The following is a 21716-nucleotide window of genomic DNA, read 5'->3' on the forward strand; positions in this document are numbered from 1 at the left end:
ATTCCAAATGACAGACAAAAGACAATATGCTAATTGAGAAGTGGCCTGTTTGTGTAAACCAAACTTCTGAAAAATTGTCATATATGACTGCTGACACAGCAAGATCCCAGTGACCTCTGGGAGTGACACTTAGATTAGGAAAGTAGCTCTGACCCTCGTCAATGGCACACTCACCAGCTATAACACGAGAGCCAATGCAGTGCTGTCATCCATTGTTCCTGGTTTTCCAAACCAACTCTTTTATTGGATCCACTGAGACTTTGCTGTATAGAGTGCCTTTGGAGACACTCACAGAGATGAGGAGCCAATGCTGTAATTGGAAGATTCACAAGATACAGATATCTTTACTTAGAAACCAAGTGTTAACATCACGTTATAAACTGGGTATCAGAGGTCATCATCAAAATTCCCTTTTGGTTAAATCCTGATACCTGTACAAAAGATATTTTCTTATGTTAGACTGCACATTACTGTTGATTATTAATTGTTTAATAAAGATGCAGATTAATTATGCTGAAAGTAGTTTAGAAATGTCAACACCTTTTCTGGTTTAAAATCTTGACTCTTAGTGTCTCAGTTCAACATTAATATCTGCTGTAAATGCCAAAATGCTTTTAGGAAATTTCTTTCACAGAAAGAAAAAGCTACTTGGGTATTTTTATTTAATTTTTTTTATGTTGATAGAGGCTCTTTGGAAAACCAGCAAAATTGGCCAAAGGACAGAAAACCTGTCAGATAAAGCTTTGCCTGCAGAGAAGAATAAAACAATAGTGAAAATTAAGAAGACTCCAAAAATAACCGAAGACCTCTGAACTAGAAAGGATTAAAAAGCTGTGTATATATTTTGCTGCATCGCAACTCATCCAGGTGTACTTTTGGCACAAACAAATGATGTTTGAGAGTTTTCTTAAGCTATCATGAAACTTTGAGTTTAATTGAACTTTAATGTACTTTCTAAAACAACTGGATTACATTTATTTTAGTTTAGTAATAAGTGTAACTTGTCTATGCAGTTATTTTGAGATATATATTTATTACTAGTGCTTGCATTTATCCCTGATACATTTCCCTGGACATTAGTGCAACATTTAACCAAATTAGGCCACCTCCACGAAAAGTGATGTTTCAAAATTAACTAAGTAACTTCTTTATTTCAGAGGGCAGAGAGTTGGGTCTCATGTGCACCCATGACAGTATTCTAATGTTTGACATTTATGTACGCTGCATATAATTTCAAATAATAACGAGTGTTTATTTTGATACAAGCATGTTTCCTGGATGTAGTCGGTGTAAACAACACAGGCCACAGGAGCTATCTTTACCTCGTAGTTATTCCAAAAGTGGAGACAGTTTTGGAGTTGTTGTTTTCATTTTTTTTTTCAGTAAGGACCATAGCCACAGGGCACATTCTTAGACATGGGGGATTTCAAAGCCTTGTTTTTGGGTAGACATTTCTTGCATCTGGTGGATGGAATGAGGGTTTAAACCATTACTGCGATTAGAGCTGCCTCACTATGATCTCTTGAGCTTGCTTACTGCTGCTAATAGCTGTTTCCTCTCTATTTCCCTCTATCTTTTTCTTTTTCGCTTTCTCTCTCTCTGTGAATGATTTTTATGCTTTGCTAAAACATGTGGGGGCGTTGAGAGAGGATTTAAATGCAACGATCCCCCTCCTCTTTTTTTTTTGGTGAATCTCAGCGTTCTTTTCTGCAAGCCTCTGATGACGACAGGGCAGCTTTAAGCCTGGCAGTGCCCACGGCAGGCTGCCGTCTCAGCGCTGCCCACTCTCCTCTGTGTTGGCATGCCGGAGAAAGCGAGGGTGGGGTTCCTCTTTAGCAGACCCTGTCATTCCTAGGAAAGCCTACATGTCCACCCATGCAGGATTCCTGATAGGTCTTCATGTTGGGGATGGGAGAGCGTGAAGATAGGGATTTTATTTGCAGTAGGCAATGGGCTTCATTCAGCCAAGAGTCAAGAGTGTATATTTAGATAAAGAGACAAGACACTTCCTTGAGCCTTCATATGACAGAGAGGGTCAACAAGTGAAACATGTTCTGTAATATCCATCTAATTGCATATTCAGTGTCATCGGGTGGGTGTTTTTGGCTCTGCTGGATTAAATCAGCGCGTTTGGCCAAGATTCAGGGAGTTTATTTCCTTAGCTAATGTTCCCCTTTGTCATTATAACACCCTGTTAAGCTGACCCGTGTGCCGCTCCATTCAGTCATTGCCCATTACTACACAACATATATGATTCATGCAAGCTTCTGAAGAGGGAAGAATTACAACCTTCTGCTACCAGGAGCACTGGATTGATTATACATATTCAGTGGAATGAAGAGAGACAATAAACCTCCTAAGCCACCTTTCCACACAGAAGAAGAATAATTTGCACCTTGTGAAGCATGTCTGTGGCGTGCAGACCACTACAAGTGCAAGCAGAAGTACTCATAGAGGCTGTTGGGCCAAAAGCTTTTAGTTTTGCCCTCACTTGGAAGGACTGAGGGCAAAAGGATATGTGCGAATGTCTCTCATGCATAAGTGAGATTGCGCCTGACACATTTATACCTCATAACCAATATATATATTATTTTTTCCCCCTCCCTTCCTTTTCCTTTTTTCTCCTTCCCGCCACTCACGCATGACTTCAATTGTATACCGACAGTCTATGTTATTTTTGAAGCTACCCTATTGTACCCTGAATGATATTCCTTCACCTTAGATTTGGCCTAAGAGCGTAGGCAGCAATACTTTTACTCTGTGGCTGTGAGTAAAATATGATTTCAATTACCGTGAAAATGTATTGTATTATCAATGGGAGGATAAGAGCAGATTAAGGAAGCTCTGGGATGCTCTTACAGATGACAATGGTCAGGTTTCTATGCAAGCAGCAGTATTGGAGAAAATGATAGATTTTTACTGTTTGACAAAAGCCCTAAGGAAAGGAGGTGGTTCAACATTTAAAGCCGACTCAACAGACCCTGATATGTTTAAGATCCGTTTTTTGTTTTAATGCATCGTTGTTGTTTTTTTGTGTTGACAGAGAGGTCAACTTTTTTTTAGCGTAACAAACTAACAGTAGTAAAAGCACCCAATTGACAGAAAGTATGCATAAGATAATTTCTATATTAGAATCGTATGCAAATTTTCTACAGACTACACACGACAATTATGAAATTATTAATTAGATCCAAATTTACGAACAGGCTTCAGCACAGAGGCAAAGACTTAGAGAAGCAGCGGGTCTTTAATAAAAATACCTCCTGAACCTGTGCCTCCTGATTATTATTCAGTATTCACACAGAAATTCTATCTTGTCAGTTCATATACATTGACGGCAAGATCTGTTCAAACAGAGATTCATAATCTGCATGGGAAGTGCATCTGCTGCTGTGGATACTTAGACAAACATACAAGATTAAATTTCTATTTATATGAGCCACAGAAACCTAACATTTACCAGGGAATCATTGTAAGATCTGGAGTCGACTCGGTCGCACTTTGGCACAGTAAGAAACTTGTACATGTTATAAATGTGATCTGTCCAGTGGAGAGATGTCTGCAGCCTCATGATCCCAAAAATATCACCTTGAAAAAATATTGAGCTGCTCTGTGCAGTTTTATTTTGTCTCTCTACTTGCGTGTTGTTTGATCTCAAGAAAAGCCCAGGCCTCCCATCTCTGGGTGTTCAGGGTTTTTTTTTTTTGTTGTTTTTTTTTGTGTTTTTCTTTCTTTGTGATGAAGTTCAGGACTGAACTGGAAACTTTTATTTAGATTCTTAGTTGTATGATAATCTTAAATCTTAAACAAAAAGAGCTTTAATGTAGACACTCCTCAGGACTTTATGGGCAGGATTACAGTGCTGCTTAAGTTTGAAACTGAGTTAATTGACTTTTTTTTTCTTTGACAGCTTCTCTTCTTTCAGAACTAAGTAATCACAAAGTTAAAAGTGATGACGTGAAGTTTACTTAAGACCCAGATGCTTGGCTTAGTGGCATTTTGCCCAAAATGTTTTGTGCTTCTCATTTGTGGTCAGGCACAGGGTTTAGTTACAGTTGTGTCCCAATCCTCTGATTCACCTTCTTTAGGAACAGCTTCAGGGCTGCTCACAATGCTTAACTCTCCATAATGCCATCCCCTTCATCTCCCCAATGGTCTTATTGTCTTAACTCTGGATGGAGAGACAGTGTTAAGAAAAACAGGTTAATACACATTTGGCACACTGAAAGTAAAGTATATTTTAAAAAATATACTCTGTTCAAGTTTGTCTTTAGAAAATGTTTTTCATCAGATGATTTCAGCTTCTCCTAACTTGTTTGGTTACCTTGGTGGCCTGTTTTTGCTGTTTTTTTTAAGATGTAGTAACCAGTGATTCATTTTGCTTGTGACATTAAAAGGCTGTCGCTAATGGTAGCAGCAGTCAGGGGTCCATTGATGCGTTGATTGATCTGAGAACAGGGGATGATAAAACTGCCTTCCTTGTCATTTTCCTGATCCTGTAGTTTGGAAGCAGAGAAAATGTTATGCAAATGATTTGTTAATCCCTTTACATTATTTGTTCCATTTCTCCCTTTCGTTTTCACACTCAATTTCGAGCACAGCGTGCTGACAGGCGGACACCCTCAGATTACTAATTCTTAAGATATAAAAAAAAGTCATCCATCCATTTTGTATTTAGAATGTACTTCAATTAATTGATTTGACTTGAATGATGTACCTGAAAAATACAGAAAGAGATTCTGAAAGCCCTTCAAGTACTTCACTTTAGAGACCTTCAACTTTAACCTCTTTCTCTTCTTTGTGTGTGAGTCTTAAATATAAGCCGAGAGAGCAATGGCACATGTGACCAGTGTTTTTTTTCTATAGTTTTGTTGTCCCAGAGGTTGGTGTTAAAAATAATAAGAAAGAGGTGGGATGGTCTTAGATTCAAGAAGCTTAAAATGCAAAATCTCAAATAAGCCCAATTTTCCCTAGCCAATCGCATTGCATTTTGGTGGGTTTGTGTTGATCGTCTCAACTGACTCACACACCGCCCCTCCCCAAATAAAAACACTACAGATTTACGTGGCTCTTCAAAAAATGTATCTAGACATTTATCCAGCTTAATCTTCTTAACATATTAAAGTGATTTGCTTTACCCTGAAGTGGCTGAAGCTGCGCGCTCACCGCCCCTCATGGCACTAAGACCTGAGAGGCATTGTGGACATCTTTCCGCTCTTGAATAAGAGAAAGGTGGGCAGAAGTCAACCTGCTTCTCAGCTGTGGAGCTGTGGCTGTCCCCGCTGTGCGTCCATTTTATTTTTTTTGTTCTGTTATTAGTCCAACTGTTGCACTCAGTCAGTGTTCTTAGGCACATGGCTCTGCCAGAACTGCCCACACTGTGGTGTGGAGGTTTGGAGCTCTCAGCTTTTGAGCTGAACTGAAAGAGCTCTCTCACAGAGTAGGTGTTGGCAGGATGCTTTGTTTCTTTCTGTGAATGTCATGAGAGGTATGGATAATGAGAAAACTGAAGCACAGTGATGGCATGATTTATCTGGGTGCCAACTTTATGCCTGACTGCAGATCTGGGCATTTTCAAATAGACGATGTGCTTAACCTTTTCTTCAGACACGACACAAATCTGAGAATCACTAGTGACGGTTACAATGTGTTTTTCCTTAAAACACCACTTCACAGGCTGAGCAGCTAAAAGGTCTTAGTCAAACTCAAGTGCTGCTAATGTCCTTATTTGGCATAATGCTCTATGGATGTGCTTTAGGGCATTAGTTTTGCCAGATTGCATCAGTAGAAGTGTACATTTAAACTTGGAGACATTCATTGTAGCTGAAGCCTGAGTCCATTTATCGTCTTCGTGGTATTTAGCTTAATGTCTGTCAGTTAAGTTAAATCAGACGTGATGGGGTCAAAGTAAATGCGGCCTTGCTACAAACATAATTTGTTAAGAGTTTAAAACATTGCCTGAAATAGGCATTTTCTAAAACGATCTTGAGATTAAGTTTAATTAAATTTGTTTTATTTCATGTGTTTATTTGCATTTAGTTTTTTTTATGAAGGTCAGCTATATTAGCTACCAAATTAAGGCAGCAGTCTTTCTGATAAGCCAAAGCAAAAGTTAGTGCACCACTGTTGTGATAGCGACATCAGTACTTTTGGTTTGACAGCAAAACTACTAAAAAACTGTTCTATTTGGAGAATATTCAACTTCATCTCCAGTGTGCCTTGCTTTGGTTTGGTTTTTTTCTAGTAACATAATGCATGCACTCAGTAGCTTACTCGCCACCTAGCTGATCGTAGCAGGTTTTCTCACTTTTGCACAATCTTTGGCTCAATCGCTGCTGATATATTTTTACATCTTGAGAGGAGGTATCTACTTTCGTCCACTATGGACCTACTCAGTGGCTTTAAAAAGCTACTGGGTCATTCTATGCATCCATAATAACTAGATAGAACCTGCAATAAGCATGTGTTGCTGTACTGGATGAAGACCAAACTAAATTGTAGAGCAAAAAAGATATCAGTACTACGGCCGTGAATTCACATATGACACATATCACATTGTATATGTTTCTTGTAGGGCTGTTTTCATAATAGATTGTTATCCGTAAATTGGTAAATGGCTTTTACAATTTTCTAAAATGCAGGGAATCATTTTTACACTGCTTTTTTGTCCCACCAACAATCCAAAAAGCCTAAAATATTCAGACTATTATTACATAAGATGAATTAATGCAGCGAATCCTCACATTCGAGAAGCTGGAACTTAAACTTTTACTTGAAAAATTAAGAATAATGAAATTGATTCATTTCTAAGTTTGCTTAACAATGTAGTTTGCAGGAGTGTTATTACTGCAGACTAGACAATATAGTTTTAATAGTTTTATGACAGATATTATTGTAACATTGTATGTGCAGTTCACCTGCTAACAAGAGTGTGACAGCACACAGTGATGACTTACTCTTGCAGGGAACATATTCCTATATGTGCTGTACCATAATGATTTGACTATGATGTGCTTCTGTTATTGTGTCCACTTATTAGGATACCTCATGAAATGAAATGTACTGTTTTGCTCTATCCCCCTTCCCTTATTCAGGCTGACAGGTACTTGACCTCTCGTACTTGGACTGAATGTCTGACAGGTGTTAAAATCATACACTGAGGCTGTCCATACAAAATGTTGTTGAACGCAGCACAGCTCCACACAGACGAGCACTTCAAACAAACTATGAGTGGTTGCTTCTCTTCATATCCCAAAGAATAGGAGAAATTGATTGGAACTGGGAGGCTTAGGACTGGATTTTCCTCAACCATAATATTTTTTCTTTAACAACTGCAGCTTAAATTTAGATTTTTTTCTGGCTTTGTTTTTTATTTCTTTGTCCAAATCCTATCGAGTGGTGCTTCAGGTTTTTCCTTGAGTAAAAAGTTGATATTGTTGTGGGGAGGGAGAAAGGACTTTTTTCATGTGTGCAGGAATGTAGATTTCTTCCCCCCGTGAAATCCTAATTGTGCCTTGGAGGGCTGGTAGGGTATCTCTGCTCGGCTCAGCTCAACAGGATTTGTGTCTGTGTATGTTAGAGTATGTCTCTTAGCTTGAATGCGGATATAACCCTTTCATTGCACAAGCTGCTGATTTTTCATTTTTGCCGATAGGCTGATCCTGTGCATCCGTAGCTTTTTGTCGAAGACATTGAAAGTTTTTGTTTAGGAAGCTTCCATATCCCCCCCTCCCATTAAATATTTGATATTTGTTAAGAGTTAATGCAGATAACATGTTGACATCTTTCTGTGGATCAACCTTATCTGAAAATTAAGCTCCTGAGAGCAGGTCTTGTCAATAGTGTATGGTCAGATTGAGAATATATCTCAGGTCAAAACTACTTCTGTCCCGCGTGCTTCTTGAATTATTGCTGTGCATTTATCTATGCAAATCCAGGATAAGATCCTATCTGCCTGCAGCAACATATCCCCCTGGATTTGGTCTATGTGAGTTAGGCAGGTTATGGTTGACAGTCAAAAAGGAATTGCAACAACATATATGCGAAGATTATTGCTGTAGTCATTAATTGTTGCTTGAAAGGGGATTAGGATTACCAGTGCTATAGAACACTCTAGCACCTGTCCTTCCTCATATCTAACAATGTGACTTCAGTTTTCCTTATTTCAGTATCAGTTCAAGTTGGCAAAATAAAAAAGGCTGATTTATTCAAATGAATCATCAACGCTGGAAATGATTCAATATGTGCCACATTCAGATGGGTGATATATTATTCCCTTGGGGAGAGGCAAAGATGGAGCTGTGGAGCTGTTTCATTTGTGCTGTCTTTATCAGTGTGTCAGGCAGAGAGGCTGAGCTTGTTCTCTATGAATGGACGAGCCCTTGAACCATAAACCTGTACCTCCTCTGATAACAGTTTTTGCATTGTGATATAAGTGCCATTCTCTGTGATGTCCTCTCTGACAGCGCTAAATATATCAACATAAACAAAATGATCTGTCAGACGAATTATTTTATTTGAACCAGTTTTCCAAAACTAAGGATTTTCAGCGCTGCGTGTGCAGTGTGTGGTTTTAGAAGACACATTGTGGATTTTGTTAAGGATTCAAAGCAAAGCGCAGTATTGTGGTTGCATTTCACCAGGCTTTGCTATTCATGCTCTTAATGTTTTGCCTGTAGGTGAACATCTTTACTGTAGTTTTTTGTCTTCCATACCATGCGCTGTATTTCGTTTAATGCTATTTCTGCTGCTGGGACCTCAGACTGCTCTGACGTCTGAGATTGCCACATCTTCTAAGGTGATAAGAATGCTCCCTGAATTACTCAGAGCCCGTGTGATGACATGGCCCTGATTGTCAGACGGGTGGGCTGGTGACACTGGAACACAGACGGTGCTTGTCTGTTTGAAATATTCTGTTTCAAGCTTCCAAGCCCTGGGCAGTCCTCTCTCCCAGTCTCCCAACACCCAGCATCGCCCACTGAAACAAGACTCTTCCATACTGGAAAATCTGGCCCTGTCAACTGGCAGTCTTGACTAGGTTCAGCCCACACGCCAAGCACCCCCCACCACCACTTCCACCCCTTAATAGGCACTAGAGTTTGCCACCCCATGTAGATGCCTTTTGGTCGCCATCCATGGATGGCGTCAATAGCATCTTCCTACACAACAGTGACTGAACGGAGGGCACAAGAAAATGTGGGAATAATTTACACTTTCTCACTGTACTACCATCAGAAACCATAATTAATCATGATAGAAAAAATGTGGAAGCCATCTTGGCTGGTGAAACACACAGTGCCTGTGAACAGGCCTGACACCTTTAACAGCTCTGATGGCCAAATAGGAATGGGTGTCAGAGTGCTTACAACTAAGCTCCCTTCATGGCAGCATGTATCCCATCGTCTTCAGAATTGTGTCTGCTGTATGATGGTCCTCCATGTAGTGGATCGGTAGTAGCATTTCATATATTTCATTTAAGTCTTCAAAGTCTTAAGTCTTAAAAATGTGTCCGTTAGTGTAAAATTGATGTAACAATAGCAGTTATTTTCCTATTAGAATAAACAAGACTGATCATTTTGCTCAAGCTTTCACTCTTCTCATTCCAAATAAAAAAAAATAGAACAGTTGGTTTCCATAAGAACAAAATAGCTGCCAAAATAAAATGCGATGACCCAGATAAAGTTAATTTTTAGAACACATGATAAATATGAGCTTTAGGTGTTTCCAGCTTTGAAATCTCATGTCATGCCCCGTGTAAACTTGTTGTTTTCAGTTGCACATGCAGTATAAAAAAAAATCTACTAATAGATCTTTATTATTTTCCTCTCTTTTTCTCCAAATTCCCCTTGGTGCTTTTAGAATCAAAATAGTTGATTTAGATTCCCAAATCCTGGTGAAGTAATTAGAATGTGCTCACCATTAACTTTTATAGGCTGCACTTGGTGGTAAAATAGCAGATCTATGTTTTTCAGTGTGTGACACGCTTGACAGACTAATTATGGATATGAGTCCAGTGCTGTAATTTGCCCTGTTTGACTGTGTTGTGCTCTCAGCAGCCAAACTACATGACAAAAATATTTCCCTCTTGCCTCATTTAGCACGGGCTGGATCTGAGGCTCATATCCCAGCGCCTGGCTGCATGTTACTTCAGAGTACCTGTTAGTGGTAGTTACTGGGTTTGAGCATGTGCATTTGCAGAAATGCTTTCATGGCAGTGAGTAGGTGTATGTGTGTAAAGCCACAACTAGAAAGTGTTGAAAGCCTCAGCTAGCAAGATCGCATCCAGGGTGACTAATAAGCTTAACATGAGCACGGCTGTGTTCGCAAGCATGGTGCAGTGAAAGAAGTCTTCAATGTTGAGAGAAATGCAGAAATGGTTCCCTAGGCTGCTACTAATTCCTTCACCCCCCTCAAGCTTCAATCAGACTGTGAACCATCTTACTGTTAGCTATGGCTTCATAGCAGTTCCAAACTGCAAAGTGAAAGTACAAGGCTTTATAAACAGAGTTCAGGACAGACTGCATTACAACATTTTTTATCTGTTTATCAGAGAGCTGTTTATTTGTGGTTTCTAGAGGCCAAAATGAATAAATGTTTTAAGAATTTTCTAGTTATTCATATTGAATGTGCTGAATCTAGAAGCTGTAAACATGTGTTAATTTGATTAAAATGTAGCATTGTAATACATGTTTTTATGTTGAAACAGAAAAAAGTGTTAATGTGATTATGTAATTATGTAAACTTGATGCTGTGATTCCTCTTGAACCGCTGCCTCCTCGTGCTGTAGCTCACTTTTCTGTTTGACTACCCAGTGGGGGTCTAGTAGCTGTGTTGTCTTTAGGCCTAGACTATGCGTTTCTATCCACATGTGACTTTCCTTTGACCATGTGGCTCCTCGAAGTGTGGATTTATAAGCCACTTCACACTCCACTCCTGTGTGGGAGGGAGGCTGAGTTAAAAATAGGCAGGTTTGGAGGTAGTGAGCAGCCCGCACTGTGTGAGGCGCTTAAGAACACACTGAGGAGTATTGGCATTCTCTTTGCATATCATTTATATGTGTCAATAATCAGTCTGAATGTTAACCCATTAGCTGTAGTACCCCAAATCATATTGTATAATAGTCTCAGAAGCATCAATAGCGCTTAATTTGCACCAAAGTAGCAAGCAGCACTGAGATTGTCTGTTATGGAGTTTAATAATAAATGGTGCTGTGTTCTCTGCTGAATTACAGAATTTAAAGCCCTGAACACACTGCCCGTGTGAACAGTGCATGACAGCAACCGCACTGAACTGCTGCAGCTCAAATGCCTGTGGTGTCTACACAGAAAGTGTTTCTGCTGCTGCTGCTAGCCCTATCTTTCTACATTGAGTTTGTCTTTGATAAATACAATACAATAGGAGCCTTTTTAACAAATGAATGGATTCTGTCCACAAAGAGTTTTTTTTTCATATCTGTGCCATATTATACAGATATATACGCTGACTGTAGTAAAATTTGTACATGACTATGAACAGATAAATTTGTCTATTTTTTTTATATTTTTATTTGCGCCATTAGAAGTGTAACATGTAGAAACATTAATTCATATCATAATTAACCGCAGTCTGTTTGGCTGAATCAATCACCAACTATGTTTCTACTCTCTATGCTGCTGGTAAGTATCAATGTCAGCCCTGCACCAGTTTGCTGATCCATCCATGATCTGATAACAAACTTTACTACTAACTAAGTTATAGTGTCCTTGTCCTCCAGTTCTGTTCTTGGAAAAGTATATTGTCAACTGGTGCAGCGTTTCGCAGCTTATTAGGCTTGATAATATTTAGCTGATTTAGGTGTTAAAAATAGTCAATTTCTGATTTCTCCCCAAAAATTTTACACATTTTTGTTTTCATCTGCTGCACGCTTACATTTAGTAAATTTTTGCCCCTGCCTATAACCTTAATTTATATAATTATATATTTTACACGACACACGACGTTTTTGCGGGTTGCAGGACACTGGGTGAGACTTCAACTCTCTACTGAAGTGTCGCTGCAACTGTGCCACGAGACGTGCTGCAGACGCGGGCAGTGTGTCCAAGCTGTAAGACATCAAGTGGCTTTAATTACAAAACACCACCTTTTGACCGTATTTGCATGTGTGAATGTAAAGTGTGTATCCATAATATCTACATTTCTTTAATAATAAGATGGTAAGAATATCATCTTAAGTGGCTTTCCAGTGATTTTCTTAATTGGGGGACTTGTGAGAGACTGATAAATAAATTTAAAAAATCTAAATCGAAGCAGGGGAAGCTGAGATATCCTGACTTTTAGACCCTAGTCAACTCTCCTCGACATTCCAAATTACTAATTTGTTTTGCCAAAAATGTTTTTTAATATTCTGGGCCTTTTTTGCCTTTATTGGGTGAGACAGCCGAAGATGGACAGGAAAGGGGAGAGAGAGGCGATGACACACAGCAAAGGGCCACAGGTTGGATTCAAACCCATGGTTGCTGCAGCAAGGATTTAGCCTTGGTACATGGGGTGCTAACTCTACCAGGTGAGCTATCAGGGCGCCCCACCGAATGTGTTTTGAGGGAAAAGTAACCGCTGTCTGGATTATATTCAGTGTCAACATTTTTTCCAGTGAAGGAAGTGCCATGTTTTTGTACTGCACACATGTCTCAAGGAGGTTGTTGGTGTGATGGGCATACAAAGTGACACTGGACTGTGACACTTGAGGCTGGGGTTAGTATCCTGAGTACCTTGTGTGGTTAGGTTTAGGTGACAACAGCTCTTTGGTTAAGGTTTGGGAAAGTCTCAGTTAAATGTTAAGGAAATAGACAAGTCACTGATGATTTTTTTGGTCAATATTTAGCCAAAACCTTGAATTAAAGGTGAACCTAAACTCAACCAAGTGCTTAGCATAACTTTAAAGGTACCTTATGGACTTTATGACCACTAGTAGTGCTAAAGAGCAGTGTTTTTTCTGAGCCTGTTTTGTTTGCGTTATGCATGGGACCTTTTTATCACTACAATCAGAAAATACTGTACTGACAAGATTCCCTGAAATGAAAAAGTTATTTCCTCTCCAAATTCCTCTGTGGCAGATTACTGATCTGCCCTTTATGACTGCCTATGAAGGAGGTTTTATAATGCTGCTTGCAGTGAGGAACAATGAGGTTTCAAAGCTTCTGCAGATGAGAGGTGGAGAGGGCGGCTGTTATTAATGACAACGAGGACCTTCTCACCTGTAAGGTTGGTGACCTCTAGGTGAGTGCCACAGCCCCCCTTCTATCTCCATCTCATCTTTGGGTCTACAGCACCCCACTCTCTGGTCAGGATTCAATTACTGCTGCCTGGCCGACCCTTGACCTCCCCTCCACCAGGATGAACCTCCTCCTCTGACCCCGATAGTGGAACCAGTGTTAACCTTCCTAGTGATGGGGAAGGTTCTTCTTCCCTTCTCACTACTATCCTGCCTCCGAAATGAGACCTTATTATTATGTCCTTAGATCATTAATTTAAAATCTTTTTTAATACTGCTTGGCTGCAAAAACAATGAAATTGCTGCTGAGATTTATTTTCTTCATCATCTGAAAAATGTACTTCTACAGCAGTATTTTAGAGGTTTTATTTTTCTGTATTTACAGATCGATCTTTCAACCTTGCTCTAAGCTGCAGTCGATGGTTGTTAAGCCATTGCCGTCTCTTAATCACAACACAGATACCTGTTAATTACCAAACGAGTTCAAGTGTTTTTGCTACTTAAACAGGGATTTGATATCGATGCGTTGCTTTGACCCAGGTCGAGCAGTGAGCACAGTTGACCATTTAATGAATCATTGTGGGTTCTGTGCACAGAGTCTGAAGGAGATGAAGAACCGGGAGGATAAAGCAATGGGTATATTAATAGGCAGCTGCACGGACGACAGTGTTTGGGTATTGGGTCAGGGATAAAGCATGAACTTGTAAACTCACAGAGGGGCCTCTCCTCCCTCCCTCCCTCTCGCTAACTCACTCTCGCCCTTCGTGGTGTCATCAGTTAGCAGAGCTGGGCTCGATAGCCCAGGCAGCTCTACGAGAGCAGCGATTAGACATCTCTCTGATTCTCATCCCCAGCAGAGTTCACTCAAAGGTAAGCCAGTAGTTTACATCCTCAGAGACACCGGTCTTCCTCTGCCTTTGCTCTTCACCGTCTTCTGTTTTGCTGTATCTATTCGATGCTATTGGCATGGAGTGGGAGTTTCATGTCATCTCTTGAAGATACAACAATATGAGAATGTATTTTAAAAAAAACTACATCTGCATTTCTATGATCATGAAGAGGTATTGAGTTCATGTAAATGACCCCCCCCCCTTCTCCATAAGTGTCACTGGTGTCACTGAAGAGAGTGCCTCCTCTTTATTCTCTACCACTGACCAGCATCCGCGACAGAGGCGCCCAGTCGGCTGCAGGGTTTATTCCAGCCGACTTGCGTCTGAGGTGTGGTCTCAGTGGGCCATTTTGCTGTGATCACAGCAGGCAGTGGGAGGTTAATCCCAAGAGAATGCAAGCTCAATCTCCCCCACCTCCAGCCTGCACCCAGGAGCCTCACATCCCCTCCTGTATAATGGCCCGATGGAGCTCTGTGGTCTGTGGCTGACACCTACCCAGATTTCACTTCTGCTCTGAGCTCTTGGATTTTTATGACATTTTACAGTCCTGTAGGTACATTACCGAGCATGACAGAGTGGCAGATGACCTCTCATCTCTTTTAGAATAATCTAAATAAAGTATATAAAAGAGATTTTTTATTTACTAACAGCTTAGTGTGTCTTCCAAAATATAGAAAATGTACTGTCATCAGTGATGCATGTGATAAGCTACAGTGTAAAAGCTGTAAAAAAAAAAAAAAAAAAGATCCACGAGGGTCAAATGTTAAGTTTCCTCTTTAGTATTAGTGATTAATACCAATAACATATTTTTGGAAAATGTGTGCCTTCCAGTATCCAGCTATGAGAATTAGCCCTGTTAAAACATGTTTTGATATACATTTAGTTTGTTGGAGCTCTGATAAATTATTTCAGATGGCAGAGCATGCATCTGTTTTTCCCTGGAGTCTTTCACACATATCTGTGCGTAATTAATGTGGATTTTGACAGATGGAGAAAAAAAATGTCCTTGTAAGAGAGAAGGGTACATGCCACAATGTGTGAAGTGCAAGCATGGAGAGATGCACTTGTATTATTTGCTGCCCGTGCCAGCTGGACCAGCCAGATTCTTACAGGTAGAAATTCAAGCTCTAAATATGTGCAAAAAATCATTCAAATTCAGTGCCCACCATAAATAGGCCATGTTTTTTTGTTGTTACAGTTGGAAATGCATGTGAAATGTTCTTAATGTTGTTCTAAATTTGGCTTTGGGAAAACTAAGCCTGTCCTATACAGTGTATCTCCATCCATGGTAACTTTCGTGAAATATCCAATAAAGTGCTATTCCTTTCAATGATAATTGTGACTGGAGGTCATTTTTAATTTAAACTCCTTTAGTCTGTGTGTGCGTCTGTGTGCGTCTGTGTCTGTGTGTGTGTGTGTGTGTGTGTGTGTGTGCTGTTTTTTTGCCACCATGTTATTTATGAATGCATCAGGGCCTGACTTAAATATTAGTGTAACTACATTATCACAGTGTCTTTGCCTGGTAGCAAACATGTACAAATGAGGATTACAACTCTTCAGAAGGCAACAGGTCATGGTTGGTAAGCTGCCCGGGGGGGTCACTGATATAGAGTCACTTTTGACAGGCTGTGGAGGAGGCTCTATTGTTGCTGGTGTGTCTGGATGTTACCTGCAGGCACTATCACTGAGACTACAGTATTATCCTATTATTAGGCTTAGTTGTTTACGCTTATTACTGCTTGTCAGGTAGGCAGAGAATCCTTCTGAAAAATGAGCATCTGCAGAAAAATACATGACTACTTCTTTATCTCATTCAAGTACATCGGCTTACGATAATTTTCAGAGGCCTTTTAAGAATGTCTTGATAGGACACAACAAACAGAAATTTAAGGTTTATGTTTACGTGTGAGCATTTGATTCTATGAAATGTTTCACTGCGCCACAGACCGCGTTGTTTGGCAGCCAGTGTAAGGATGTAAAAAATGCTGCATCTGTTTTATATGTATTAAAGCTGATATAATTATGGTCTTTCTTCAGTTGAAAGTACATATACAGTAAGAGGACATCATGGATTGAAACAGCCTCGATTAATGTCTCTGTTTGTAGAGGAAGTGAACAAAATAAAAAAGCCCATCATATGGTCTGGCAGATTTTGGGCACAGGACCAGGGATGACAAATGTGCTCTCGCAATAATTCAATCTGCTCTCATAATTCTCTAACTTTTAGGGACAGACAGAATGAAAAATTTCCGGCAGTCAAGCCGCCAAGTCAACGTCCAATAACTGTGATCAAGTGTTAGTTAAGATGCTTTTTCTCTCACTTTATTTATTGACAGATTGAGGGGTACAAAGATACTGGGTAAGTGGCAGAAAGTTACTGTGAATATGTTAACGAGAGGATTTGGTATCTGATCCAAAATGTTGTCATTTTATTGATGTCACAGTAATGATATTAACTTTAAGGAATAACAGAGAAGAGACAGAGCTGTACTTTATCTGTGTGTGCAGTTAGTGATCAGCAATGCTGCAGAACATATTCTCATGTGTAGTGTTGCCTTTTTGTAACAGTTTTATTTCATGCTTATTGTATCAATATTGTCTCGTGATTTTCTTTTTCCAAGCAACATTTTAGTCTTGACAGCTGAAGTAAGACTGTTGAGATTATGTGTCAAGCCAACAAAAGGCAAACCCAGCCTTCTGGTATGAACTGGGTTTGTCAGCTTTTTTCTACTTGACAATCTACAAATCAGTTGACTACATAAAAAGCAAACTAGACATTATGTCAAATATCACACTTTATAGTATTTGTTGGTACAATAAGTTAAAGCAAAGAAAGCAAAGTGAAGCACCTGTTTTGGAGTATTTAAACTAAGTATTGTTAGCTGTGGAGATTGCTGTTAAGCCTTCGGCAATGTTGACGCACAAACAGCTCATGGCTGCATTTAGAAAGCAAAAGGGATCAGGTACCGCTGTTACTGGAGCTGCCTCGGGGCCAGCCACAGTGTGTGAGGTACTGTAGTATAGCACTTGTATTAAAAGTAATAAAAGATATGAATCTCCTTCTGTTTGCAGAAAAAGCTGTACGTTCTGGTGATGGTTGATCCTGATGCTCCGAGCCATACCAAACCAACATCTGCTTACTGGAGGCACTGGCTGGTGGTGAACATCCAGGTATAGTACAGTAAGTCTGCAGTAACCTCTGCTCTCACTTAAAAACAGCCTTGTGTTTTGGTGATGGCGACACAGGCAGCATTTGTTATTGGATTAGGTAACTCGAACGGTACAAATTTATGAAGTAGTGTTTGGATTTATTTTTCTTGAAAATTTTGCATTTTCATAATCTCAGGGTCTCACTTGGCATGTCTTGTGTTTACATCTGTACTGGGGCCGATCGCAAGGCTGAAAAATTATGAATGGTTTTTAAGCCTAACTTGGTGAAAAAAGGATGCCAAGTTCAAAAAATGTTAATTTTTCATATCATGTATCTTGTGCAATAAATGCCTGTGACAAAAGTGTGGGAGTAAGTCTTTCTAAATGGCTGTGAAAGTTTGCAAGGCCCTGTCAGCAGCAATTTCCCTCTGCTGCAGAGAGCCTGGGACGTGTCAATGCAGGCGTGTGAGACTGAGATTGAGGAGAGCAGCATGCGAGGCGCACACTCTTTCTCCCATAGAGCTCCAGTCCCTCAGCTCCCCCTCCAGTGGAGAGATCTTGGCAGAGTGTCCTCCCTTCATCTGTTCCCCCAGGCAGAGCAGCTCCCCCAATGATCCACACTTCTCCATATTTTACACCCCCGAAATGGGCACAGCTCCGATCCCCTTATTTCTCTTCATTTTTCACTCCTTTTTATCCATTCGTTTGTGTGTTTTCACAGTCTTGCATTCTAACGCCAAATGCGTGTTGAGTTGTTGATTGCCTCAAATATTTGGAGGTTTGCAGACATTTTATAATCCCGCGGGAACCGGGAGATCAACCCAGTAGATTAAGACTAGTGGTCTGAAAAACAAGCACACAAAGACGCTTCAGCGATGTATCACTGCTCCCGTTTCATTTTATAAGGCGTCGTTGTACACTAAGTAAATGCCATATTGATTCAAATATCAAATGTGATGTATCTGGGATATATATTTCAGTAAACCCTTTCAATGGGTATAAATTCAGAATTTTGTGATTCAGCTCATTGTTGCGGAGCTTCAGAGATGATTTATGCAACCACATTCCTGTGCCCGTGAGAACATTTACCTCATATCACTCGCATTCATCAACGATATACAAAAAAACTAAATGCATAATAAATAATAAAATAAAATTACATTAGGCATCACCTTTGCTTCTTATTTTTAAGCCCATAAAGTCTGTCTGGCCGTGTGACCAGCTGTGAATAAACAAATGTCTTTCAAGTGCTCAGACAGACCACATTCTCTCTAGCAATTCAATTTCCTGTCACTTGTGTGGGTGTTGACCTGCGTTGCCCATGTAGGGATTGGCCAATGTGACGGCATGTTTTTCTGATTGTGACTGGTGGTTGGTCAGAAGGGTTAATGAGCCTTTTGAGTGATGCCAACCCGTAGTGGGAGGTGTTTAATTGACCAGGGTGGCAAGGTGACATGACACAACCTCAGTTTTGTTTTTTCAAGTGTCGATGTGCATGTGTTGGATTTTGTTTCAGTGCAGTTGTGATTTTGACAGCAATGCAGGCCAATTTATGAATTAATGCCTGCCCATGTATATAATTCAGCATCTCTGCTCTCTGTAATTTAGCTGAATCTGTATAGAAAGTAAAGAGCGTACTGTACAATAACATGTTTGGCATTTAAATTGCTCTTTCTGGCAATGCGTTTGATGGTAGATTGTTGTGTAAAGCAAAGTAGTTCCCTTAGCTGCAGTCAGGGGTCATGCTTTCAAATGTCAAATGGATCAGTGTTTTGATACTTACTCATCAAACAGTACGAGCTGCAGCAGCCATATTCTTTTCATATATATTCATTAGTCCAAGGTCATGCAGACTTGCCCTAGTTTGTAGATGTTTCCATAATTAGTGTGTATTCTTTATCCGTAGCCACAGCCATGAAGGTAAAAGATTTCCTTAATTCAGCCGAGAGTGTAGCGAGGTCAGGCTGGACCGAGCAACGCGGCACCATAGATTTACAGTGATTCTTGAGCTGAGGTCTCATTAGAGAAGAGATGGCAACACAACAAGGACACGCTGGACTATGTTGTGTATTACGGACTCATCACTCACCTTGCTTCGAGCTGTATTATGTAGCTAGCTCTTCATTTGTCAAAACATGGGCTGAGGATCTCCTCACACAGCCACGCCAAAGCCCTCTTGAACCACACGGAGAGGTGTTTGAGAGCCTGATATTTGTTGCCACATACTGTACAGTGCTTCACATACATACAGTGTTCATCCACAGCTACAACGTGGAGCCTTATGTGAAGCAGAATTTGGCAGATGTAATGGTCTTCCTGAAGAGCCGTGGCTCGCTGTTGCTATCTCACCAGCAGGCTATAGCTGATATGTCTGTGTGCTTTTAGCCGTTTACTCTGGTTTTAAAGGTCCAGTGTGGAGCATGTTGGTAGAAATGGAATATAATCATTCAAATGTATGTTTCTACAGTAGCCCCGAACGTACAAACCAAACAGTGGTTCTAGATAGTGTCATAGTGGCCACCGCAGTTACTCCTACATGCTTGAGGGTGAGGCGTGGGCATTGCAATCAGCTGCTACACCGCTTTAACTACATCTTGTCTTTGTAAGGCAGAAATGTTTCACCACTGCAACAGTATTTTTTGGTGTCTCATAAGTCTGCATGTGCGTGGTATGATAAATAACATAACTAACTTACTACATGAGTTCCATGTAAACACCAACACACATATATAAATATGCACAATAACCGCCCAGCTAGCTGTGTAAGACAATCATATTTTAATGTTTATGTCAGGTGTCAAATCTTTTATTTAACTGGCTGTTAATTTATCACATCATTACTTTTGACTGCCAAGAACAATTTACTCCAGCAGTTAAGTGTAAACTGTGTGGCTGGGTGTCCCTCCTTCTCCCACCAGCTGTCCAGTTTCTTTTAGCACTCACATTATTAGATGCTGTATGTGCATTTTCATCGCAACTGCCCATTTTCAATGACCCCCAGAGCTACAGAAACCGTAATTTAGAATCTTCTGCAACACACTCTGTGTTTTACATCAATTATGGACAATTACCAAAATAACCATCAACAGATTGTTGTCTAGCTCTCGAAGTCGAATTCCAGATTGTGAGCCTCTCCCTCCCTCCCTCTGCTCTCCCAGAGTCTAAATCAATGCAGATGTTCCGGTATGGTCTCGCAGCGATAATTACTGTAACAAGCAAATCATTAGTATGTGAATAGAGGCAGCTTATATAAATACAGCACTGGGTGTTACTTTTACTTGTTAATACTTATTCTCTCATTATAGTTTTGGCGGTTTGTGAGTCAACATGATGCAATATGAACTCGCAAAACAGTGCTACAGTTAAAGCTCTTTCCTGCTCTGAGAAAAGCCAAGGTGTTCATTAACACTGTAAAATCCCATTTAAACAGTCAGCGATATATAGCCTTAGGTTTTTATGGATTTTTTTCGTACTTTTTATAATGTATGAAGTTTCTCTGCTGAGGGTTTGTCTCCATGAAAGGTGTTAGTTGTCTGCAATACTTAACTTTTTGTGTACTAATGTTGTGCAGCAAAGTTAACATAAGGATAATTATTGGATTTTCTTTGCTTCAAATTTGATTTTTCTGTAAAATGCTTATATAAAAATCTATGCTGCAAATACTCAATATGTGTTGTATGAATCCACAAGAAGAAAAAGCATTAAGGCTATCAGATTTGTTGCTGTTTGATTGAATTGGATAGCACATTTTATAAGTAACAACAACAAGACATTTGTGACCCATCATGATCTGTTCGGGCTGTGTCCTATTCAGTCAGTATGGTTCTACATTTCCAGATTCACTTCAATAAGATCTTTGGATTGGAAGCCATCATATGTTTGTTAACTCCCTCTCCCTGGCTAATTGAAGGCCAGTTGGACAGTTCAGCACACTGCGTGCTCTGCTCATTATTATGGCGCACAAGGGACATGAATGCTTTAACATCCATCTCTGTTGTAGCAGCTCCCAAAGGCGGACAGAGCCTGTGTTCTGCTGCTGGTCAGGCAAATACAAACAGTGAAGTATTGTGACTGTATCAGACCAGCTGGCTTTGTGTTTGTGAATTCTGCGGCCTGCAGAGATCGTCTGCTCCACACCTCAAGATGTCCTTTAACTGCAAACTATTAGGCGTGTAACTTGTTACTGCACTTCATTCAAAAGGGGAGAACACTGGTGTTATTTTGTCTCTTTGTTATTATCAACCATTCACCTCAACAGGCCAAAACCCAAAGCCATTTTTTCCCGCAGGCAGGTTTGAATGAAACATTTAAAGTTTTTGGGAACAACAGTAGTTCATGTGATGATGAAGAAGCTATATAATGTTGTGGTTACAGAGATGATACTGGCTGGTAGGAATAATTAGTTTGGAGAAAGTAACACCCAGCTT

General features: G+C 40.0%; 1 protein-coding gene across 1 annotated transcript in view; it reads left to right on the top strand.

Moving 5' to 3' along the window:
* Nucleotides 1-21716, top strand: part of LOC127376096 (phosphatidylethanolamine-binding protein 4) — a 50568-nt gene that overhangs the window by 4390 nt on the left and 24462 nt on the right. The window contains exon 4 of the mRNA XM_051422674.1: nucleotides 17212-17310. Within this exon, the coding sequence (XP_051278634.1) occupies nucleotides 17212-17310 (99 nt within the window). The remainder of the gene's footprint in view (nucleotides 1-17211; nucleotides 17311-21716) is intronic.

The sequence above is a fragment of the Dicentrarchus labrax genome, unplaced genomic scaffold, assembly GCF_905237075.1.
Source record: "Dicentrarchus labrax unplaced genomic scaffold, dlabrax2021, whole genome shotgun sequence".
NCBI lineage: Eukaryota > Metazoa > Chordata > Actinopteri > Moronidae > Dicentrarchus > Dicentrarchus labrax.